A 23567-nucleotide genomic window follows, 5' to 3' on the forward strand; every position below is an offset into this window, starting at 1 on the left:
AAGAGTAAAGTTACAGGCCAAGGAAAAGTTCAGCGTGAAGTTAACTACCATAGAAGTGATAGGCCTAACGTTTAATATGTTAGAGTAAGACTAACTAGAGATAAGAAGAATTATTCCATCAAAGCATGGTTCTAAAGTAATTGAATCAGTCTGAGTGCACTTTGACAAAATGAATGGAGGATAATTAGGAGAAAGAAGATCAAATGATTACGGTAACTCGTGCCACAGTTGTAAGTGAATCACACACAGAATACTAGTGTGATGGTAAAGGAGAAGATAGTTTGGCTTGTCAACTGCAATTCTAAAGTAACTGAATAGACCTAAGTGGACTTTTGCCAAGAAGAAGAAGAACTACATATATAGTGTTTATGATATGCCTATAATCTTCATAGTGTGAAGAATTTGTTGTTCCGAATATGAATATATATATATATATTATTTTGAAAACAAGTGAAGTATGTGCTGTTTTTCTGTCATTGAATTTGTTACTAACAAGCCACAGACACCAACTGTAGAAGAATCCTAAGCTCAACAACAGCATAGTATATATTTATACTATTAATAAATATAAGTAACACCCTTTTATTTTGACAACTGGTGAAAAAAAAGAATTACATGTTTTAAATTCTGACAATTGGCAAACCAAAGCCAGGATTATACAGTGGTAAACGGCAATAGAAGAAAACATGAATGACAGCAGAGATAAGTAGGCCTATATATGCACAACTGTATTAATAATGAAAATAGTGTAGAGATCACAATCATGCCATTAACCACACCAAATTTTGATAAATTGATAGACATTGGAGAACGTCTTGGGTTAAAAGACAGTGAACTATGAGAGTTTGTTAAACAACAACAAGAACTAGAGAGAGAAGAGTATAGGCAGAGAAGAGATGAAGAAAAACTAAAAGAAGAAAAGGGAATAGAAATAGAAAGAATAAGAGCACAAATTGAGAAGGTCCGGCATAGCCAAGTGGTTAAGGTGCTCCACTCCCAATCTTTGGGCTGCGGGTTCAAATCACCATCACACCAAAGATGCTCAGCCTTTCAGCTGTGGGGCGTTATAATGTTACAGTCAATCCCACTATTCATTAGTAAAATAGTAGTCCAAGAGTTGGTGGTGGGTGGTGATGACTACCTGCCTTCCCTCTTGTCTTACACTGCAAAATTAGGGATAGCTAGTGCAGATAGCTCTCGTGAAGCTTTTCCGAAAATTCTTAACAAACCAAACCAAACAAATTGAGAAAGGGAGATACTGCAACTAGATAGAAAAAGAGTGCAAGTTGAGAAAGAAGAAAAAGAAAGAGAAGAGAGACTAGAAATAGAGAGAATAAGAGCATAAATTGAGATAGCAAAACTCACCCAACCGAAGGAAGAAGGACCCAAGAATGACATTGGAGTCAGGGCCAGCCAACACAACCTGCCCAAATTTGATGAACATGACATGGATGCTTTCCTGTAGGGATATGAAAAAAATTGCCCAAAGTCAGAACTGGGACAAAGGTGACTGGGCAGTCTGTCTCAGCCCACTTCTCACAGGAAAAGGTCTACTAGTATATGCAGGCATGATGTCAGAAGATGCCTTAATCATGACAAATTAAAAGTAACTTTACTGAAATGATATGAACTTACTGAAGAAGGTTTTCGTTGGAAGTTCAGAAGAGTCAAACTTGACACTGAAGAAACTGTATTTTAGTTTGTGGCACATCTGCAGTGATATTTTGCCAGATGAACTGATATGGCCATGTGTGAAAATAGTTTTGAGAGACTGACAGACCTATTAGTACCTATTATGATCACATGCTCAATTGACATGTCAGTGTTCCTAAAGGAAAGAGCACCAAAAGACCTAGACAAGATGATCAAGCTGGTAAAACAATATATGGAAGCCCATGGAGGTATTATAACTGGCAAGTCCAAGAATGTCCAGTTAAATTGGAAACCAGTAATGGCTGACCAGAAGCAGGAGTTTACTGAAGGTGACAGGAGGTTAATAGATAGAAGGGAGAAGAGATGCTAAGTTTGTTATAAAAATTGGACACAATGCGAAGGAGAAACCTCAACATATAGCAGCTGGAGCTATTTACTAAGGCAGTGCTGGTAAAAAACTGGAAAAGAGTGACTGGCACTATGGATGCTGCTGCCAGAAGAAAGAGAATAAAGACTACTCTTCAAATTCAACACAAAAAAAGCATGATCGACAGTGCCAATAGTGATAGGAGCATGTGACAAATATCAAGAGGCGCCAACAAATTATAATATGCCAGTATGTGAAGTCTATGTTGGGGACAAGAAAGTGAAGGTTTTACGAGACACTGTTGCAATGTGCAGCAGTGAGAACCAGTGTTGGATTTAGTTCTCAGGTATGTTTCTTTCCATCTCTTTTGCCTGTGATCGTTATGTTTTTCATTTTCTCACTTTCTGATTACAGTTCTTGGGCTTATAATTTCTTCTTGCTTGTTGTTAGTCTTATACTGTTTCCTTTAGCTAATTTAGCTCCTTTCTCATGCCCAAATGCCTCGTCCCCTTACATTTGTAATTCTATTTGTCTTGATTTATAGACTTTCTTCCCTATTCCCTCTTATTGGTATGTACCTGACCAGCTTGGGGATTGAGCCCCTTACTTCTATTTCACTTTCTAGTTCTTCTTTTTCACATTTTTTGTATTTTTCTCTCTACTTTTCTGTATGCCCTGTCCTATTTCTATCTTTTATCTGAAGCACTTCTTAGTGCTTCTGTAGATGTTTGTTCCCTTCTTTGTTTGGCCTCTTCCATTTTTTCTGCCCTATCCCTCCATCCTTTGTTCCTCTGCTGTTGAGACTCATCGGGTCAGGTTGTTTTCCTCTTTCCTGTATGCCTTCCTACACATCCTTTTTGGCATGTCCTCCCTTTGTTTTCTGCTCCTCCTTCATTTTCATGTTTTCATGTTCCTTGCTTTCCTACCAACCCAGTATCAGCCTCCTTATATATTTCTTGGCATTGTGTGAGCCTTTGCTTGCCATATTCACACCCCTGGGATTGGTATTCCTTGTTCAGACTATTTTCTTCTGTTAGTCTATTCTTGGATGTTTCCTCTTCTCCTGCCTTCCTTCATTTCCTGTGGGTACTTGGTTTGGGGGATATGCTTGTCATGAGATCTGTGTCCTATCTCACACCCATTTAATGTTTGGTACTTTTGGACATTTCTTCTCTTGTCTCAACCAAGTTTGGCCTACCATTTTTGAGCTATAGCATATCTGGCCACCAGGTTTTACAAGTCTCATTCTCTCCCTATACAAGTGGTTTTTTTGCTTCTAAGAGCTCTGGCTTCCCTTGAACCCCCTCATCCATTTGGAGTAATCACTAATGTGTCTCCAACAATGGACCTTATAGACCCATGGTTTTCATTCTTAGAGTCAATTTTTCCCTTTGAGAGCATCTTCTTTTGGTATTGTATTGGTGATTAGACTGTGTCTGGTCAACTTTCTTCAATAACTTACTGATTCTCACACAGGATCTTTCCCTTCTTCATTGTTTCCCTCTCTTTTGAGGGTAGGACTTCCAACATTTCAATGCTTGTCATGTGCTCCTTCTATTTTAATGGGTGCAACCATCTCTCTGTTCTTTGGGCATTTTCCTGCTCCTTATGGTGGAATACTTGTTCTTTTTCCACTCAGTCTCTTACACAGTTGTTTCTTACCCTATCTGTCTATGAGGCTCCTGTTCAAGGGCCCTTTACTATCAGACATTTGTCATACTACTCTGGACTTATTCACATCATGTTGATCTTCTTGCCTCTCATTTGCCAAGAGCTTTTATCTGGATAATGGAAAATCTATTTTGGTCAGTCTGCATTCTATTGATAGTGTGTTTTCTATACCCCAGGTCTTTTGTGGGGTTTGCTCTTGGTTGGTCGTGCCATTTTTAGATACATTTGCTACTGTTGACAACTCCAGGCTTCCTTCCTTATGGTTTTGTTTTTTCTTTTTCTATATGCCTGTTCTCCTATTTATGTACTCCCTCTGATCCTCATCTGTACAAACATTCCTTCTCAAGTTCTGTTGTTTGCTCCTCCTTGTTCAGCTCAGCCTTGGTCCATTAGTATTTGAACCCTTTTTCTTTCCTCAATCTCCTCTCTCTCTCTCTTTGAGGGTTATTTTCTCTCCTCCATGTGTATGGAACTTGTTTAATATGTCACTCATTGGGCTAGACTTTTCCCTTTTGTATAACTCCTCAAGTTCCATTCTTCTTCTTCTTCCACTGCTCTTTTCTACCAACAACTTTGGCAGATCTTTTATCATCTGTCTTTCTGTCACTCCTTTCATCCGACAGTCATCCTATGGCTACCTTTCTACCTCTTTTCCTTGACTGTTCATCATGGGTTTATCGGTTTGTACCTCTACTAATTGTTAGGAAGGCTTATCCATGGCCTTTCTCCTTTCTTGGTACTATGAGGTGTTTTTTCTCTGTCCTTTCCACTTTGTTCCACAATTTATCTGGCTCCAATGCCTGACTGAGACCTTAATTAGGCTTACAAGATCTGGTGCATGCCCCATTCCATCCATTGACTTCCTGTCTCTTGTACAGTCTTTATCCTGACTTCTTCCCTCCTTCTTCTCGCACTCTCTTCTACTGAATTTATGTATCCAATCTCTCCTTCCTCAGTCTTTAACTGCTTTGGAGGTTGCCTGTATTTCTTTTCTATCTCTCTTCATTCTCTCTCACCTATTGGACTGTTTGAACCCAAATTGGCTCCCATGACCTGTTGGCTTGTTTGGTGTGCCTATTCACAGACCTCCTTTTTCCATTGTTTCTCTTTCAGTGCCCCTTTTGCATTCTTAGGATCTTATCAAATGATAATGTAGTATATCTTTAAATTTACATTTTTGTCTGATCCAGGGTATACTTATTTCCCAAAATCTGCATCAAACCAGGATAACAGAAAGTGTTTATACCATCTGTATTGGCTTTATATATGCACATTGTGAGACGGGGAGTTCCACAAAACCACTTGAGTTATCTTCGTGATATATCTATATATTTATCTTTTTGTCTGATCACGACCATACCTATTCCTTGAACTATCATGGAAAAAGCCAGCATCAGGAGTGTGTTCTGCCTGCTTCCCTGGCTTGTACTTGCTGGTTTTTCAGAATAAGATTTCCCAGTCACCCATTGCATTGTGCTCAGTATAGACCTTTCTGGACTGAAGGATTGATGGGGATCCAGGCATTTTCTTCAGGTCTCCCTACCATGAATTCCCCTCACTTTTCATCAAGTGGAGCACAGAAGACCCTTGCCACTTAAAGTTCCTAGTTGCAGGTTTGGTGGACCATGGTAAACCCTTTTTGAATGGATTTGTGCACTGGAGCAATATACAATTGAGTACCAATACAGTGGGAAGTCAGGTGGTGGTAACACTGTAAGTGTAGTACAGGTCACCCTTCATATAGCTATACTTATGACATATGCCATTTGTGTCCTCCTGCATCCTGAATCAGTTAAGTTGAAGTGGACATGCACTATGATACTGTGTCCTCCTTCTGTGGTGGTCATGTCTGTTCAGTAGAGTTTAGGTGAGAACACACTATACACCTATGCCCTCCTTCTGCAGGTGTCATTCATTCAGTTGAGTTGAGGCAAGCATGCATTACTATACCGTGCCTTTCTCCTGCAGCTGATGTCTGTTTAGTTGAGTCAAGGTGTGCACACACCATATCACCCTCTGTGGCATGACTACTGTGCCCTCTGAATGCACCCCAACCACACTACACATATTGGCTCTCTGATCTTCTGTGTGCAAGTCCTTGGATGACCATGTTCTTATTCTGCCCATTCCTGTGATACATGACACTCATTTGTCTGTTCTTCCCTTTCTTCCTGGGTGAAGAATATATGCTAGACAAGATGAGATGGGTCTCCCTATGAAGCCCCTGTCATCAGATATTACACTCCATGGGCATCCTTTGGGTACTTTCCGAAGGAAGCTCATTTAGGTAAAACTTTGCTCTGCCCCTTCCACCACTTTAACGTGGGATTCTAACTGACTGTATGAAGAGGTGGGGTATTTTCTTGAAAATTAACATTTTCTTTACCTGAAAATGTATTTCTCACTTTTGTATTCAAACTTGCCTCATCAAAGAATGAATTTCTCAAGTAGAAATGCATGGGGGGTATTGCACATGAAGGTGTGTTGCCCTTCTATTAGTGGAAGGCTTTGCCACATCATTACATCATCATGCAGTAGTGCAGTTCATGTTAGATTAAGTGAAATTAGGTGGGAGTTGTCTCAAGGCTAGTGGCATGCAAATCTCTTTGGCAAGATGCACATGGAAGATAGCTGACTGTGTGAGAGGTGAGTATCTGCCACAAATACATTTTCAGGTAAGAAAAATGTGAATTATATTTCCTAAGTCACAACTAAGTTTAAAGTGTAATCATTTAGCAAAATGAAACAATATTGTTTATTGAATTTTACTTAAGATGAAAATATCAAAAATGTTGTAACTAAGGTTTTTAAACAATTTTTCCTTCCCTTTATTAAATTCCGTACTGATTTGATTATGTGTAGGAAAATAAATTAGTTAGGTATTAGTGCTAGGTTAATAAATGCATAGAGTTACTGCAGAATAGTGTTAGGTTCTAAAAATATTAATGAAGCACACAACAAGTGAATTACACTTTACACACACTAAAAGGGGGAACAGTAATACAGTGAGTAGCTATTGGCCCAGTTGGCCAGTACATCATTGCTTTTATACACGAGATATGGTGTTCATATAAAATCATTGAATAGTTTTCAATTTTGAGTTCCAGGCTATTGGGAGAGATAATAACAATTATTCGCCAATTATAAATTTGAACATACCACAGATTGAATAATACTGAACAGGAACCATATGTTTCTATTAACTAAAATCAACTACATGTAATGCAGAACTAATTATGAGCTAATCTAGATCACCCCAGATAGGAAGTTTATAGAATCTAATGTAAAAGTGCAAGTTGTGTCAGCATGTGTATTTGAGATGGAGATCTGTGAAAGGGTTTTTCTGCAACCTATTTATATAGAAAGAAAAACTACTTCTTGTTTCACTTTGAAAAGTAGATGGTGTAGAAATAATTATGGAAGTTAATGATTTCTTAAGTATGGTATTACTTATCAATAACATTCAGCTGTTGAGTAACTTTTGTTTTATTTGTTAAATTGGGAATGTTCTGTTTATTTTAGAGTACAAAGAAAAATTACAAACTCCATACAAGGAAAGCAACACTGGTAGTAGTGAGAGCCTATGTAATTCTGAGGAAGAAGCTCCTGTTTCAGACTTCACTTCTAGTTCTATAGATAACAAAGACAGCCTCATTCCTCCTCAGCTACAGAAACTACTTGACAAGGTGTACAGCGAGGGAACACAGGTTAGTTGTACATACTCATCTAGCATCCAAATGACTATCATGTGAATTTTCAATTCTAAAGTGAAATTCAATGATAATTAAATATGTTTTGTATAGAAAGTTATGACTTACAGAAACAAACTAAAAATATACTACTAAATATTAAAACTAGAAGTACTATTGCCAGGATACTAAAATATAAATACAATAAACTATTGTAAAGTACATACATAAATATTTATTAGGGAAAAAAATAAGGACTGAAACATCAGAAGAATGTATATGTGTATGTGATAACTGATTCTTTTGTGATTTTGATTAAATCTACTAGAGTAAGTTGTACGGCAAATCAACAAACACTACAAAACATGTAGATATACTACTCATTTCACCAACTGTTTAAGAACCATATCTACAGTCACTCCAGCCAAGTTAGAAAGCAGGAGCAACACTGCATGACTCTGTATACAGGCCAAACTTTGTCAAAATCTGGGGTATTGGCACAGCTTTTCCAAATCCTGGAATGGCAGTATTCTCATGTTTCTGAACAGATCACAACATGTTTACAGCAGCTTCATATCTGTTTTTGATTAAGAGATGTAAGCAGTCAGACAGTTGTAAAACTATTGCTCTTTTTTTCTTCTTGTTGAATGGGAAAAACATTTAGTAAAAGAAGAAGGATTTGCACAAAACAAAATTTCCACTGTGAAAAGGAGTGGTATTGATAAATTCTGTTGATCAACAAACCACTTAAAATTTGTATTTGCTCCTCATCAATTGACCCCTTTTTTTTATTTCAACTAGAACAAACAATAACTCAAATATAAAAATGGGATGTCAATTTTTTCCCCAATTTTGTTTTGTTTAACTTAGTAACTTTACATTACATTTTTTGCAGGGTTTGCCCTTTTATGTAATTTTATTCTTTTATTTTGATACCACAACATGATATGGCTGACCTGTTTATTCTAGCTTGGCTGTTTTTGTGCACGTAAAATGTTTTGATCAGGTTATACTTCAGTAAAGATTTAATACAGATTTTAGTTAATCACAACTGTTACAAATGAGATGATTTAAAGAAAATGGACTAATTAATTATTTTTTTTTTATGAAAAGCTTTGACCATAATCCAAAGAAAGAAGCATTCCATTAGGCCTATAGTAGTACCATGCTTATCATATGCACAAGCCTATATGTAGTATATATATTTCATGTATTTTATACTGTAAGTAAAGGTTTATAAATTTAGTTTAAACAATAGCTGATTTTTCTGAAAATGTTTGCTCTTTAAGAAAAAACTTGTATCAATACATAACGAAATACTAAAGATATGGGATCTAAGCTTGTTCATTTATAGTTTCACGTGAAGATAACGTGCTCACAAAATGCTAAACATTTTTTTGCAAAAATAATAAAAGATAAAACTACTTCAAGGATTACAAACCTTGACCAACCTCTTGTTGCCGGAACTGCTTGAAAGGTACATTGGTAGATATATTTGCTTTAGAAAAATAAACGTTGGTATCATGAAAAAGGATTAAAACATAATAACAAAATTGATAATATTTGTAATAATTGCTAATTCATATGTTTCTAATTTGGTAACCAGAATATTCATCATGCATATAATAAATGGAGTTGTGTCAAATTAGATTGGAGTTGCAAATGTACTTCAGGTCTCTGTTCTGGGACTCTTACTCCTTTTGATGTACAGTTACAATACTTATAAGGAAATTCATCAAGTTTGCTGATAAAAGGTTTTGGCTTAGTTTGGGGTGAGGAGGCGCTGTTGTTTTACAAAGAGTTTGGTTCATATGATGAATTGGGCAAATAAATGGCAGATGACACTATGTTGTGCTAAGAATATGATAAATGCATGTGGGCTACTTTGCCACCTTGATGGAAATCAACTCATTAGTGTTATGGAGGATGTCTTGGTTGACAAGTCTCTTAAGAATACCAGACAGTTTACTCTTTCTGTTGGGAACAAAAAGGAGGTTATTGCTTCTTTTTTTTTAGAGATCTCTGGTTAGGAATTATTTAGAGTACTGTGTTTGGTGTTGAGCTCTATACTTTAAAAAGGACATTGGGTTGTAGAAAGATATCATAAAGAGGGTTACTTGAGTGATTCCTGTATGGAGGGGCTGTTATATAAAAACAGGTTAAGACACTAAAATTATTCTCTCTTTTTTTTACTTTTACTGCCTTCTATATGCACAAATTTTTGCTTGCCACAAGCCTTAATACTCCCACCTACCCTCATGTGTTTTTACTTAAGCCAAGTGCATGATAGCATGCAACAACCCTCTACCATTAGGAGCGCACACAACTCCTAGCACAGCTTACTCCCTCTATGCAGCTTAGCTCAACCTTACTTCTCAATTGGTACTCATGTTGTTAAAACATGTTTTTTGCTCAAGCTTTACTTTACAGAATTTTCAGTCTATTACCTTTTCTATGAGAACTTTTTTTTTATGTTTGCTCCTCTTCAGTTTTAGAAATTTCGTTTATACATGTTAATATTACATGTCTTTCATTTTCTTACATGTTTCTTTGGAGCTCCCTTTGTAGATTTTTCTAATTCTGCTCATAGTTATCATGAATTCTGAGTTTAATGTTACAACTACTACCACTGCTATTTCTACTGCAGTTAACTGTACTTTATCTACAATGGCTTTGGGTTCGCAGTTATCAGTGGAAAACGTAATGGCTTTGGTTTGATTCACTTGGAACTGACTACCTTCATGCATGCTTCTGATTAGCCTGAAGATTATCCCATCATGCCTTGTTTAGGAGTACCTGAACTAGAGGATGATGATTTCGACAGGCTGTTTCCTCCCCCCATCCTATGCCACACAGTCACACTTAGCTCTAGTGGATGCACCCAGGCCTCCTTCTCCTTTCCTGGAGTTGATGAACCAGGTTTGTTGTGTTTTGTCTTTGTCTCTCATTTTCTTTGATTCTTCCCTTTTAAGTGACAGACCCTTAGTTTCATTGAAAAAGGGGCAGGGTGGAGTTTAGTTGAAGGAGCACATTTTCACGTAAAAGCTCAAGGACTTCAGTTTTTATCCTACCTCAGGATTAGGCAATTCTATACCTTTTTATTAAGATTCAAAAGGACCCTTGTGCTCTCAACTTGGGTGCTGTTACAAGGTAAGATAAGTGTCCATTGCAGAAACTGAAATAAATGAATGAAATTTGAAAGAGAAATGTCCTTCATTATTTGTTGTTTTGTCTAATTTTAATCTATCCAGGACTAGGCCTAGGGCCTATCAAAATGTCTTAGAACTAATGTCAGTAGACTTATTTCTTAATCTCAAGAATCTATCAGTTAAACAAACAACAGAAATCCCACGAATTTTCGGAAGTCATTCCAGCAGTCTATAAGCTTATCCAACCATCTTCCATATAACATGATTGAATTCCTGACCCAAAGTTGCAAAGGGTTAGGCTAGGTCATGACTGAAACACTTCGTCAAATTTTTGTACATTGCACATGATGGATAGCAGTTATGGTAACAAAAAGGCTAATGCAAGGTGTTACTACCGGAACTTCTTTGATTGGGATCAAAACGAAAAGCCACTACTTAAACTAGCAATTTAATTGCTCATAAATTCACTTTGAAATTTCTCTGAAACACATTATTGGGCAATTTCCTCCAAATAAATTGTGTTAAAAACGCTCAATATTTCTTGCAGTAACTTAAAAGACAAAAAGTTTTTGACGATGATAGATAGTTCTTCCAATTAAACCTATTGTAATACCTGACACCATAAGACAACTCCCGCCTTATCTCATGCTTCATGTGCTATGCGTGGAATTGAGAAGTGATGTTTCCAATACTGCCATGTGTGTACTGTGTAGGATTTTTGCAATACTGGAGGGAGAGAAAATACACACTATATGTATGGGGGTTGGTCGTTTGCAATTGTATGCAAGCATAACCTATGATGCGAATATTAGATTTATTCCATTCATCAGTGAATAGCCAGGTCAGTTTGCCAAACAGGATTTTAAAGGGTGCATGTAGTAGATTTTGAACTGTGTAGCATAGGCTTTTTAATACTAGGTTGTACAGTGGGAAAGATTGTCAAGCATGAAGAAAATGGCTGGGTGGGAGAAAAGAGAGTTGGAGTGGTGCAGCCCACCCTTCTGAGATGTTGAAGCTAGAGCAATGAGTGAGACACCTTCATACCAATATCTTACCCCCCCCCCCCCTCACCAGACATTGGGGTTCATGCCTATAGGTTTGTGGAACAATTACATTATGGAGTCAGTATGCCTTGACCTCACTGTAATATGGAAGCCCATGCTTACTCTTCTGCTTCTGTCGGGTTCAGATTCCAATACTCTGGTCATGTTTTCTCAACCTCAGTTTTCCCATATCCGCCTCCCTCAGTCATTCTCTTTCCTTGATTCACCTTTTGTCTGAGGATCTTCATCATTCCCCGGAGGGGTTTTTGATGAAAACTCGTGCCTAATTTTTTCCACTCTTGCATGTTTGTCCTCTTCTAAACTTTCCCTTCGAACATGTCTCCTCTCTTGCTGGGATCTTTTGGTCATGGATGCACTTTTCCTGTGTCCGTTTATCCCCAACCTCCTTACAGGACTTATGTATGGCTCTCTTTTTAAAGTAAGTTGTCTTTGGGAGTGTCCCTGACTCATTAGAGTCCAAAGTTGAGTTTGCCTGTTTGCACACCTCCCTTTCTTCATAGGCTGCCTGTTTGTCTCAACCTCCTTCTGAACCTATTCCTGTGTCTTGTTCCCCTCCTTCCTTTCCTTTACTGGTTTCTGCTACTCGAGTCTCTGCGGTTAATTGTCGATTTTTTCTTCAAAGATTTCAGTGCCCCTGGAGGACCTGGTGAGTGTTTGGTAGGTATGGGTCTGGTGGGGACCATGTTTTTGTATTTTGCCACCATGTCCTAACCTGTACCCTCATCCCATATCCTTCCCTTCTCCTTGGGATCTCCAGTGTTTTCTGAGGAGATTCTAGATCTTCTTCACAAGTGGAATTGGTGGATACTTCTCAGCTAGGTTGCTATTCCCATTTGTTTGTTGTCCCAAAGAAGACCAGGAACAAACACTCCATCATCAATCTTTCTTCCTTGAACTGCTTCCTAGACTGCTTCCTTGATTCACCATGGACATGGGCTTCTTTGAAAATCCTCATTCTCCTCAGTCGAGCCCACATGCAACCTCTTCAGTGGGCTTTATAAGATCAGTGGAACCTTGTTTAGGATCCCTTGGATGCCCCATCCATCTCACTTCTTCCCTTCATGTGGACTTTTACTGGTTGTTGAATGGAAACATCACCACAGTGAGTGCTCCTCTTCCTTGTCTATAGGTGCACCTCTTCAGAGATGCTTCTCTTTCTGGTTGGGGTACATGTCTGAACACGCAGGAGATTTCAGGATGTTGGTCTGTATTGGAGTCGTCTTTACATATCAATCTCTTAAAACTTGTCATTGTTCATTGGGCTTTGGTTCATTTCCTTCTGTCTCTTCAGAACTGGTCATTTATGATCGATTTCAACAGCTCAATGGTTGTCTCATACATCACTCAGCGAGGGGCACTCTGTCGAGGTCTCTTTGTTTCCACATGTTGGACCTATTATTTTGGGCCCGTAGCCATCACATTTGGTTAATTGCATGTCTTATACCAGGTGACCTGAATCTTGTCTTGGATCTTTTATTGTGCCCTGACAAGATTCTCCCAATGAAGTGAGGCCTCGACCCATAGATCTTCAAGCCCAGTGGGATACTCCAGAACTGGATACATTTGCCACCCACCTGAATTCCAAACTTCCAAGGTTTTGGTCTCTCTTTCCTCACCCCACTCCTACTGACACCTCCTCTTTCTCTACCACTCAATCTAGATGATGTATAGACACTCCTTCTACTGTGGATCTGATGTTATATATCTTTCAGCACAGGCTCAGTCCTTAGGACCGACCTCATAACCATTTTGTGCTTGTTTATTCCACTATAATTTATCAAACTTGGTAACTAAGCTATATTTCAGTCTAAAAAAATATGAAATTTCAAGCAGACTAAAGACACAACCTACCTCCTTGAAATCTTGGTTCAATAGAAATAGATGGTGTCCAAACACATTGAAATGGCTGAGAAAGCCACTAGGGCAACATACAGAGCTTTCAATTGGTTATTCATGTCATACATAGAAGTAAGTGTATATAAGGGTTCGTTTCCAAAAATTGAAAGAGGTGGGCAGGGTACCACTGTGTTTGACTTATTACATGAGCAATATCTTAGCAAACTGAAATGATAAGAGGCTTGTATTTTGTATTCTAGCTTGTCAATATTGGTAAATTGAGGTCCTATTTCAAATGAAACTATAGACTTAGTATTTTGACAACACAAACATCTAATTTGAACCAGTGCTGCATTCAACATATCACGTGATGCACAAAAATCAATGTTTAAATGTGTTCTAAGTTAAGAAATTGAGTAAGGTATAATACTAAAATTTGAATCAAAAACTTATTGACATAAATTCATGAAATAGTAGTTCAGTAACATTTTGAATGCGAGTCAACAAACTCGATGACATGGCCTTTGACCCATGACCCGTGTGGAAAGGGTTAAAGGAGACAAAAACAAGGTGTTCTGATTCATAGATGTTTTTTGATGATGTAGTACACATATTGTGCATGCTGCAACAAATATATTTGAGGAGTGCTCTGATGAACAGAGAAAGTTCCATGTTTACCTATATGTTATCAAACAAGATTGGGATAGAAATTCTACTTTTGTGCATAATAAAGGATCAAAATGATCTTAATGAGACTTGAATTGGCCCATAGTTACTTGAAAGAGTTCAGTAACTTACTTTTGCAATTTTAAATTTTGATTCAATTCTGTGGTACATCAAAATGTGCACTAATGGAAAAACTGCAAGAAGCAAAAATTCTGACTTGTAGTTTGGAAAAATATACTCACAATTTACAGGTAAGTAAGCATGACATTCTAGCCCTTGTTGTCTGTTTATTCCTTAGAATATATTTTAGGATTCAAAGATTTCTAAAACCTTTGTATTACTATCACTACTCAGCAAGAATTCTTGTATAGTTATATATATATATATATTTTGTCTGTGTAGCTAACAGTCCTTTTTTTTCAAATATCTGTAATATTCAGACCAATCCAAACTTAGACCACTGTTTGGTTTTGTCAGTAATGTTTGCTATCAAACCACTTTTGTTTTGTAGTGAGGGATCTGAACAGTAGCCAAATATGTCCATACATAGATACATGAAATATTATACGTACTTTACTTCTATATTTGTATATTTATGATAAAATTTATTGTCAGTAACTGAGATGGTAAAATAATGAACTCCCACTTTGAGTGTCATAAGTAATTATCATATAAAGCATACTATTTATATTGGAATTGGATAAATAAATCCCCTCAAAATCTTTAAATATATACTATAATTATAATTTTCAGTTAGGTTTCTTTACCTAGGAAGATTATGAACTCTTTTTTGGATTTATTTATTGAGATGATTTATTCATTGTCATATTTGTTACATTATAAACCAGTCATTCAAAATTAAGATTTTTTTTAGATGATTATGTATGAAGTCTTTAACTGTATTCAGAAATTAGTTTGACTAATTTTTTTTCTTAACAAGATTTTTCTTTTTATTTATTTTTTGCAGCTGAAACAACTTTGTCACGTCGTTGTGTGGGTTCAGCTATGGAAATCTAATTTTGAACTTCAGGATTTTGAATGCAATGAGAAGATATCCAAACCTCTTAAACTAAAAGCAAACAATCGTTAAGTGTACTTGTTACAGTCTTGCAAACCCTTATCAACTCTTTGTCTTTACTCACACCTGTTAGTTGTTTTAAAATTAGTGAATATATTATTTTTCATATATGTTTATTGTGTAAAATGCTTTTAAGATTAACTACTTATATTTTAAGCTGAAAATTTGCAGAGATTATGATTTTGTTGATTTTATGAATGTGTATATGATTATCTTTGTACCTGCAGTTTAAGTTTATATTATGCCACATAAATAAATTCATAACTAATACAAAAGCAGGTAATAAGAAAGTTTACACAAGTCATGTTTTTCCTTGACATTTCTTTATTAAGTCTAGAAAATAAAAAAAAGTTACTGCAACTCTGATGGTTAGAACTTTTCATGGTAATAGTAATTCCTAAACCAGTGTGAGTAAAACCAGAATCAAAAGGTTCAGCTCCATATTTATAGTTATTTTTGGTGTTGCAAAATAAAAATGTGAAATGCTGCGAATGTCTACGACCTATTTAAAAACTTGATTTACGTGGCTATAAATAAATACATAATATTTGCAATATTGTTGTGAGCAGCTTCCTTTGTATTCAATGATTGTTTACACAAAACCGCCTGAAAAACATGTAACATGCAGCTGAAAAACATGTAACATTCAACTGAATGCATATGCACATATGTAGCTTAAAATTTATTCTCCATAAAAAAACTTAAGGAACTAGATAATTAAAAATTGTTAATTTATAAAGGGGAATAGGGATCGTCAAAAAGAGTATAGAAACAAGTTGAATCAAAATGTAAAAATTATATTTTCAAGCCTGCAACCAGGGACTCTTAAAAAAAAAAGTAAACAAACTGAGCTGGAAATATTGTCTACATTATTTTCTCAATTTCCAAATCCCTATTTTGACTCTAATAAAATTGATAAGAACTGTAGACATAGAGTCAAAATAGGGATTTGTAGCTTGAGCAAATAATATATACTATTTCCAACCTAATTTGTTCAATTTTTTTTTTCTTAAAAGAGTCCCTTGTTGTAGGCTTAAAAAATATAATATAATCTTTGCATTTTGATTCAACTTGTTTCTATACTCTTTGTGACGATTCCTATTCCCCTTTATAAATTAATTTTATATGTATATTTATACATACGTTCATTTAAAGCTACTATCAGCATATCTGTGTATTTTATACAAGTAGCTGTAAAATTGATAGAAGTTTGGCCAACATTAAATGTTAAAAGATAACCCTTGATAAAAAGTTTCAAATGTATGTATCAAAGTTAACTACAACTATTTTTCCTCCAAGGTTGAAGATGATTTTCTTTAAAAAAATTTTGTTGTATAGCTGTTTGAGACAAGACAGCCAATGTAGAATGTATTTTGTACATGACTTCAGAATCTTTATAATTACTGACTAGTGATCTTTCTTATAAAAACAAATACATTACTTAAAAAAGAAAAAAAAAAATCCAGGGTGATGTTAAGCCTAATGTGCATGTCAGAACTTCTCTTCGAAAAGACCTTTCATTACCCAGTTACTTATATCCCTAAATTGCTGAACCAAGATTTTTTTAGGTTTCTGTACCTTTTTCAAACGATTCATTGTATCCTATTTTCAACTCGCTACTAATTATGTTCACAAACTAGCAAAATACCCAGCCAATTTTTCTGTAGGCTTGTGAAACAAAAATTTCAACCAAGTACGAAAATCAGTAGAATAAATCACCACTCACAAGAGTAGAGAAATCTACTATGGTAATCGTCTATTAGAAAACCACGACAGAAACAAAAGTACAATAGCAAACTAGAATATAAAAACAATGAATAGCGAACTCGAGAAATGATGAATTCCCAACGTGGCATTTTCCAATTAACGCGCTATAAGTTGCACAAATTATTGTTCAATTAATGCACATTAGTAAAACACTGGATTTTTTTCAATGGTGGAATGTGAAGGACTTTGAAAGATTCCTCAGGGAGAAAAAATGAATATGCTTGAATTAATTTTAAAACAACCCTCTGACATACTCAGTACTGCTTTCACTAGTATTGTCCAGGTTTTGGTAAAATATTTGTAGCCATTTTTTCTTTAGCGGCTTGTTAAACTATAATCAGTAATAATAAGGCTGGAGACTGTTATAAACATACACTGTTTACTCTAATAAAACAAAGTGTTTCCAACTAATATAACGGTGCTTAAATGGGTTGTACATTTCTGCAATGCTTGAATGGCTTTAAAGAGCTTATGTTGGTTGCGAAGAACTTAAAATATTTAGTGTGTGGAGATCTCAACTTTAAAGAATCAACATAAAAATAGCCCTATGAGTATGAACTGCGCAGGTGTAGTAAGAAAAAAAAAGTTAACATTCACATTAAAAGTAAGTTATTTTTATAGTCAGAATATTATAAAAAAAAATAAAACATAGTTTCAAGTTTACTGTATTGTTCTTTCTTACCACTTGAAAAATATGTAGTAATAGTATGTTGACATAAAATAAGGTTCCTCATCTTGAAACAGACAACCATTACCTATTCTTACTCATTAAGATTGAATGTTGTTCTATTGCATCAATACAGAAGTATCTTCATTGCAAACATACTTAAAAAAAGAAAGAGCATTCACTTAATTATCCACAGTTGCTGGAAATCTGAGTATCATTGTCTATTATACAAGTATGTATGTAAGCCACAAATGTCATCTGGAAATTTCAAATATAAATCTAAAACATAATGTTCAGGGTGATCAGATTTCTAAACCAAAAATCTGGGACAGCCCAGCTTTTGCTTCAAATTTCAGTATGATTATTATAGATTTGAAATAATTTAACTTTATTTTAAATTTACTATTTCCAAATATATTAACATTGGCATTGTTTTTGAAATAATTTCAACTACTTTTTTTTGGTGAGAGATATAACATCATCTGCTCTAGTTCTACTACAGTACTACTAAACAACCTGTGCAGACCTTTGTTTCTCACAAGTGGAACTTTTGAGAGAGTTTGACAGCAGGAGAATATGTATTACAACAATGAGCAAGTCAAGAAGGCCTGTTACATTTGTGAATCTATGTGGATGGTCTGTGCATCCTGAGAACTTCTCTTGCTACACTTGTACAAAAAACAGAAATGTCCAGTAAAACCAGGACATCTTGTCACCCTAATAATGTTAGATGATCAAAATATTGGGTTATTAAACAAAGCTCGTCATGTTATGGTGACATTATTTTGAACAGAAGACCTTAATAACAACAAAAGTAATTATGTGTAGTAATATGACTGCTTTTGCAATGTAAATAAAAATATAAGAAGTAACAAATATTCAAAATATATACCAATAGTTACAAAATTAAAAGTTACAGAAAAAGTTGTACTCCATTGACCAATTTGTTGTGATTATATACAAATCACAAAAAATGTACTCCATTTACTATTTGATGTGATTGTTTAATAAATCATAAAAAATATTGTATTCCATTGGTTTGTGTGATGCAATTGTTATACATATAATAGACAAATTCAGTGGTTAATTTGATATAGCTGTAATTTCTTCTCAATGATGTTTTGAGAACAACAACTTTATCTATAAAAGTGATGAAGAAAAGCAGAGCAAAAAATTCTAACTGTTTTCAAAAAGTACAGGGTGATTCAAAAGGTTTTCAAGATTTGCATTGTTCACATTGTGATACAATGTTGTAACAGGATCACTTTCACACATTCTAGCAAGGTCATTGGTATCCCATCCAATTAATATAATTATGGTATAGGGATGTACTAAATGCTTTCCACCCCATCAGTTAAAAAAAGTGAAATTTTCAAAATTATGTTATTTTCCATAGTTCCTCTTCTGGGTGCAATGAGGGGCTCAAGTGAGTTACGTTAGCTTTTTCTAAGTGACAAGTGAGTTTTATGTGTGAATAGTAATTGTTTTTCCTGCAAGATTGGTTAAAACTACATTTGATTAAATGAGCTGTGCCATTCTTGTTAGCATATCAGGCAATAGCTGCAGTCAGTCACACATTTTGTGTACTCCTCGATCTATGTAGCTGAACTAATGGGTACAAGTCATGGGCTTTTGTATGAGGCCAATTAACATACTTAATCTCATGTTTGAGGCTCAAGAGATGAGATTTGGTGCAGAATTTGTGTCTCTAGAATTATTGTAGCAGCAGAAATAATAATATAGTTGTTCTTTTGCTTGACTCCATCAATAAGTATTCAGCAGTGGCCTTTATCTTCTGCTGTCTTTTAACTGCCTTTATTTTCATTTAGAGCAAGAATTGGTGTGACTCTTGTATGTAACCTCACCTTAAGGAAGCAAATTTAGCATCCATTCATGTTAAACGTAAGTTATTTTAAAGTGTAGTATTTTCTCCACTCGTAAAGCTTAAGAACTTGAAGTTTTGTCACAGATTCAAGCTAGAATCTTGGAGTTCAGTAAGGATATTTATGGTATACTTTAAAACAGTTATATTTATCATAATATAGGGGTTTTTAATTTACTGTTTATTTTTTAACTTGGTGTGACTTACAAGGGGGAAACAACATGAATTGACAAAAACTCATTGTTTATTAAAGTCTTCATTAGCTCTGGCCAGTTTCACAGACACACACGATCACTTGCCTTGTTGTTCATTGTATAGTAAATTGTGAGAGTGTTATTAAATGTTTGTCATTTGTGTAAACTGATGTCTCGTCTTCCTTCTCAGCTCACCTATTGCAACTTGTGGAGAAATATATCTCACAGCCTGAGAACCTCCTGTTATTAGTGGACCTAACTACTCTGCTCTGCTGGTAATCCATGAGATATCACTTACAAAAAAAAAATCATAGGAAGGTGAGACTTAAAAATATTGGGGTGTATGACTTTTGCACCACCCTGAACACAGTGTTCTCAAATACAATCTTAGAACTCAATAATTCATGTTAGGGCAAAATATTCATAGAATGTGTTAATCATTTATAAGAGATCATCAAGTTTTTTTTTCAAAAGATACTTATTTTAAATATGTTTGTCATATATTTTGATGCTTGAAAAGCTCAGTTGAAGAAAAGTGTTTATAAATGTTTTCTCCCTGAAAAATTTCTACGGACATCCGTGAACAGGCATACATTCACTAAAAGGAACTTCATGTTAAACTTAATATAAAACATATAATATGAGCTAAATTAATCAACATTTGTTACCACAACATGTTTCTGCTAATTTTGATTTGCTGTTAATGTCTTCTGCTGACTGTAGTGAGATATTCATTGACAAAATTATTGAAGGGCTGCCTCTGATCAAACTGGAGTTGCCAAAATATACTTGGTTGAAATATATATTTGGTTCCTAGTCACCCCTAACTTTGAAATGATAGACTAGAGGTGAGGCAGCTAGCCAACACAACCACCCACCAACTCTTAGGCTACTCTTTACCACTGAATAGTGGGATTGATCATCCCATTACAATGCTCCCATGACTGAAAGATTGAGCAAGTTCAGTGACAGGATTTGATCTCCCAATCTACAGGTTGTGAGTTGAGCACCTAACCATCAGGCTATGCCAGAAGTGAATTGCTCTTTAAGTAATATGCTACATATTATTTTGTTATATTAGTTGAATTAAGGAGATACTTGAAATAACATTTGAGCTTCCTAGATACTTTTATAGTATCCTTACAATGAATATCTGGTATCAATACCTTTTGTATAGATTGACAAATGAAATGTAGCTCAGAAATGCTAGTTTATACACTCTGTCCTAAAATAAATAATGAACAAATTAAGAGGAGTGTGGGAAAGAGCATATTCAGTAAAAGAAGATTTTTTCCAGGAATAAAAGGCTCATTACATGAAATATTTTTGGCAGATTTCAGCATTTCAACCCATAATTTGTAAAAGATCTTGTTCAATAAATTCTTTCTGGCAACAATATTTATAAAAAACAACATCCCGAAACAATGTAGAAATGATATCACTGTAGTAAATTATCACAATTATGAGAGGACTTTTTCTTTTGATTATTATCAACTCACAAGTTTACTGTTACAGATAAACAACTGCCTTCAGGTACAACAGTCTGTGAATGTCAAGCTTACTGAGTTTTAAATTTTTTTATCTAAGCCCAGTAATGCCTGATCAGTGGCCTGCACTGTGATCAGACATTGCACTGTTAATCATTATAATATTCAAGAGTAAGCAAACTGGTATTTGGGAATTGATGTATCCCCCAACTAGCTCAGGCCATGCCCTATGCTTTGTGGTCATACTTAAAGTAATGTATTGTAGAAATATGATTGTGGACCAATTATCTAAGCTATACTGAGCTGAAATATCGAAAACTTAATAGTAAAAGTTTAGATATAACTTGCATTGTAGCAATAAAACCTTCATGGAAACAGGATCAAGAACCATAATTCGAAGAAGTTTATGAATGAAATATATCAGAAACTTCTTTGAATAATGATTTTTATTATTATTATTATATTGCTGGTTGTTAAATTTAGATAATTTTATTTGTAAATCTGACTTTATTCATTCAAGAAAATTGTTCTGGTAGAAAATAAATAATTAGAAATTATAACAGTAGATGTAATTTTTTTAAAAAGATGAAGTGGTACAACGTTCAAGACAATATAAGTGCACACCTGTTGGTACATAGTAAACTGTTTTTCCAGCTTCAGCCAGTGGGACTTGATCCACTGGACAGAGACATACACACTGTATGTGAAAACGTTATTCAGCTGATACACAGTACTTAGGCGAGCAGAAAATAAAACTGAATAATTTGACTAAACGTAAAAATAACTCAGATCTAGAAGTAGAATACCATTCCAATTTTTATCCAAAGTTAGCAAAACCATCAAAATCAAAGTTCACGAAAAATTATTCTAATTTATCAAGTAAAGGTTTAAAGCATTGACCTAAAACCTGTAACAAAGCATACGTGCTCTAAAATTGTTCATACTGTTACGTCTCTGTTCGTTTGTTAATTTTCCGTAAAAGTTCTTTCCGAAGAAACTTTAGCTACACAAGTCCTTTCTTAAATAAAACTAGTTTATTCTTTCTCAATAAACTTTGAAATTCACTTAATTTCCACGGTCACGCTATAACCTAAACAAACGCTATAATTCACAACGAACGACACACGCGCTCGACCCAACTGTTCGTCTCTATCTCTGTCTGCAATTCAACTGCATTGTTGCCGTCACTTCTTGGCGGTCTTTTATACAAGTTCACCGCATATCTAGTAAACACTCGAGGCTTCACGAAGGGACATAAATTTTCTAGAAGCTCATGACGTGTTACTAGCGTCACGTGACTTCCGCTGTCGTAACAATACTTTTTCTGAGAACTATGTTGAAAAAGAAGATAAGGAGTCCAAATTGATGAAATCAATAAAATCTAAAACTAAGAATGATAGTTTAATAATCGATAAAACGGACAAAGATAATACAATTATTGTACTTGATAAACAAGATTATCTTACTAAAATCAACAACTTCCTTGATTCTTACATTTTCAATGAGCTATTTCATAACTGTTTCACTGGATGGGAAATACATCAAATTATTAGAAATTCCTCCCTTGATTGGTCAAACATAGAGAATGAGAATCGAATTCTAAAAAACTGCTACGGCTTTGGCACTTTCAAGACATGATTATGAAATTCTGTCTATGATGTTTGTTGAATTCGATCAGAGCTGCATTTCTTTAGCTGACTGTGAGTTTTTTGTAAACCTTTTTGCATACAAATGTTATTCAAATATAGTTTTGAGTGAAGTCCAGTTTCATTTTTCTAATTTAATACAGTCTCATTTTTCGTGATGAATAAGATGAATCATTTCTATTCTGTTACAATCACTTTATTTGATCGTTTATTTAACTATTACAACTGTCAACTGTTCATTTTCTTGGCTTTTTAGGCTTCATAGATCTCAGCGTTTCTTGTTGTTTAGATAACCAAGTTACTTCGTTTTCTATAACCAGGAGTTTCGGAAGACTACAAATGACACAGTTTATTTGTTTGTAGTTAAGCGCAAAGCTGCACAATGGGATATCTCCGCTGTGCTGAACACGAGTATCCAAAACCGGATTCTAGCGTTATAAGTCCGTAGCTTTACCGCTGTGCCATTGGAGAGCCCAATGACACAGCAAAATTTTCAAACTTAAAATCAATACAAGCTGTCATGCTGCTTGCAACGTCAGTAATTTTTAACCCCATCCACAGTGACTCAACTGTAAGCTTGAGGGCGTAATAGCACTAAAATTCGAGGTTCGGTCCTTGTGACGTTATAATGTGACGGTTAATCCCACTATTCGTTGATAAAAGAGTAGCCCAAGAGTTGGTGGTGGATGGTGATGTCTAGCTATCTTCCCTCTAGTCTTATACTGCTAAATTAGGGTCGGCTAGCGCAGAT

General features: G+C 35.3%; 1 protein-coding gene across 2 annotated transcripts in view; it reads left to right on the forward strand.

Moving 5' to 3' along the window:
• The window catches only part of LOC106458493 (pericentrin-like), a 153406-nt gene that overhangs the window by 51307 nt on the left and 78532 nt on the right, over window positions 1–23567 (forward strand). For both annotated transcript variants that reach the window (XM_022384726.1, XM_022384727.1), the window contains one exon: window positions 7214–7398. In XM_022384726.1, coding sequence (XP_022240434.1) covers window positions 7214–7398 — 185 coding nt within the window. The remainder of the gene's footprint in view (window positions 1–7213; window positions 7399–23567) is intronic.

The sequence above is a fragment of the Limulus polyphemus genome, unplaced genomic scaffold, assembly GCF_000517525.1.
Source record: "Limulus polyphemus unplaced genomic scaffold, Limulus_polyphemus-2.1.2 Scaffold474, whole genome shotgun sequence".
Classification (NCBI taxonomy): Eukaryota; Metazoa; Arthropoda; class Merostomata; order Xiphosura; family Limulidae; genus Limulus; species Limulus polyphemus.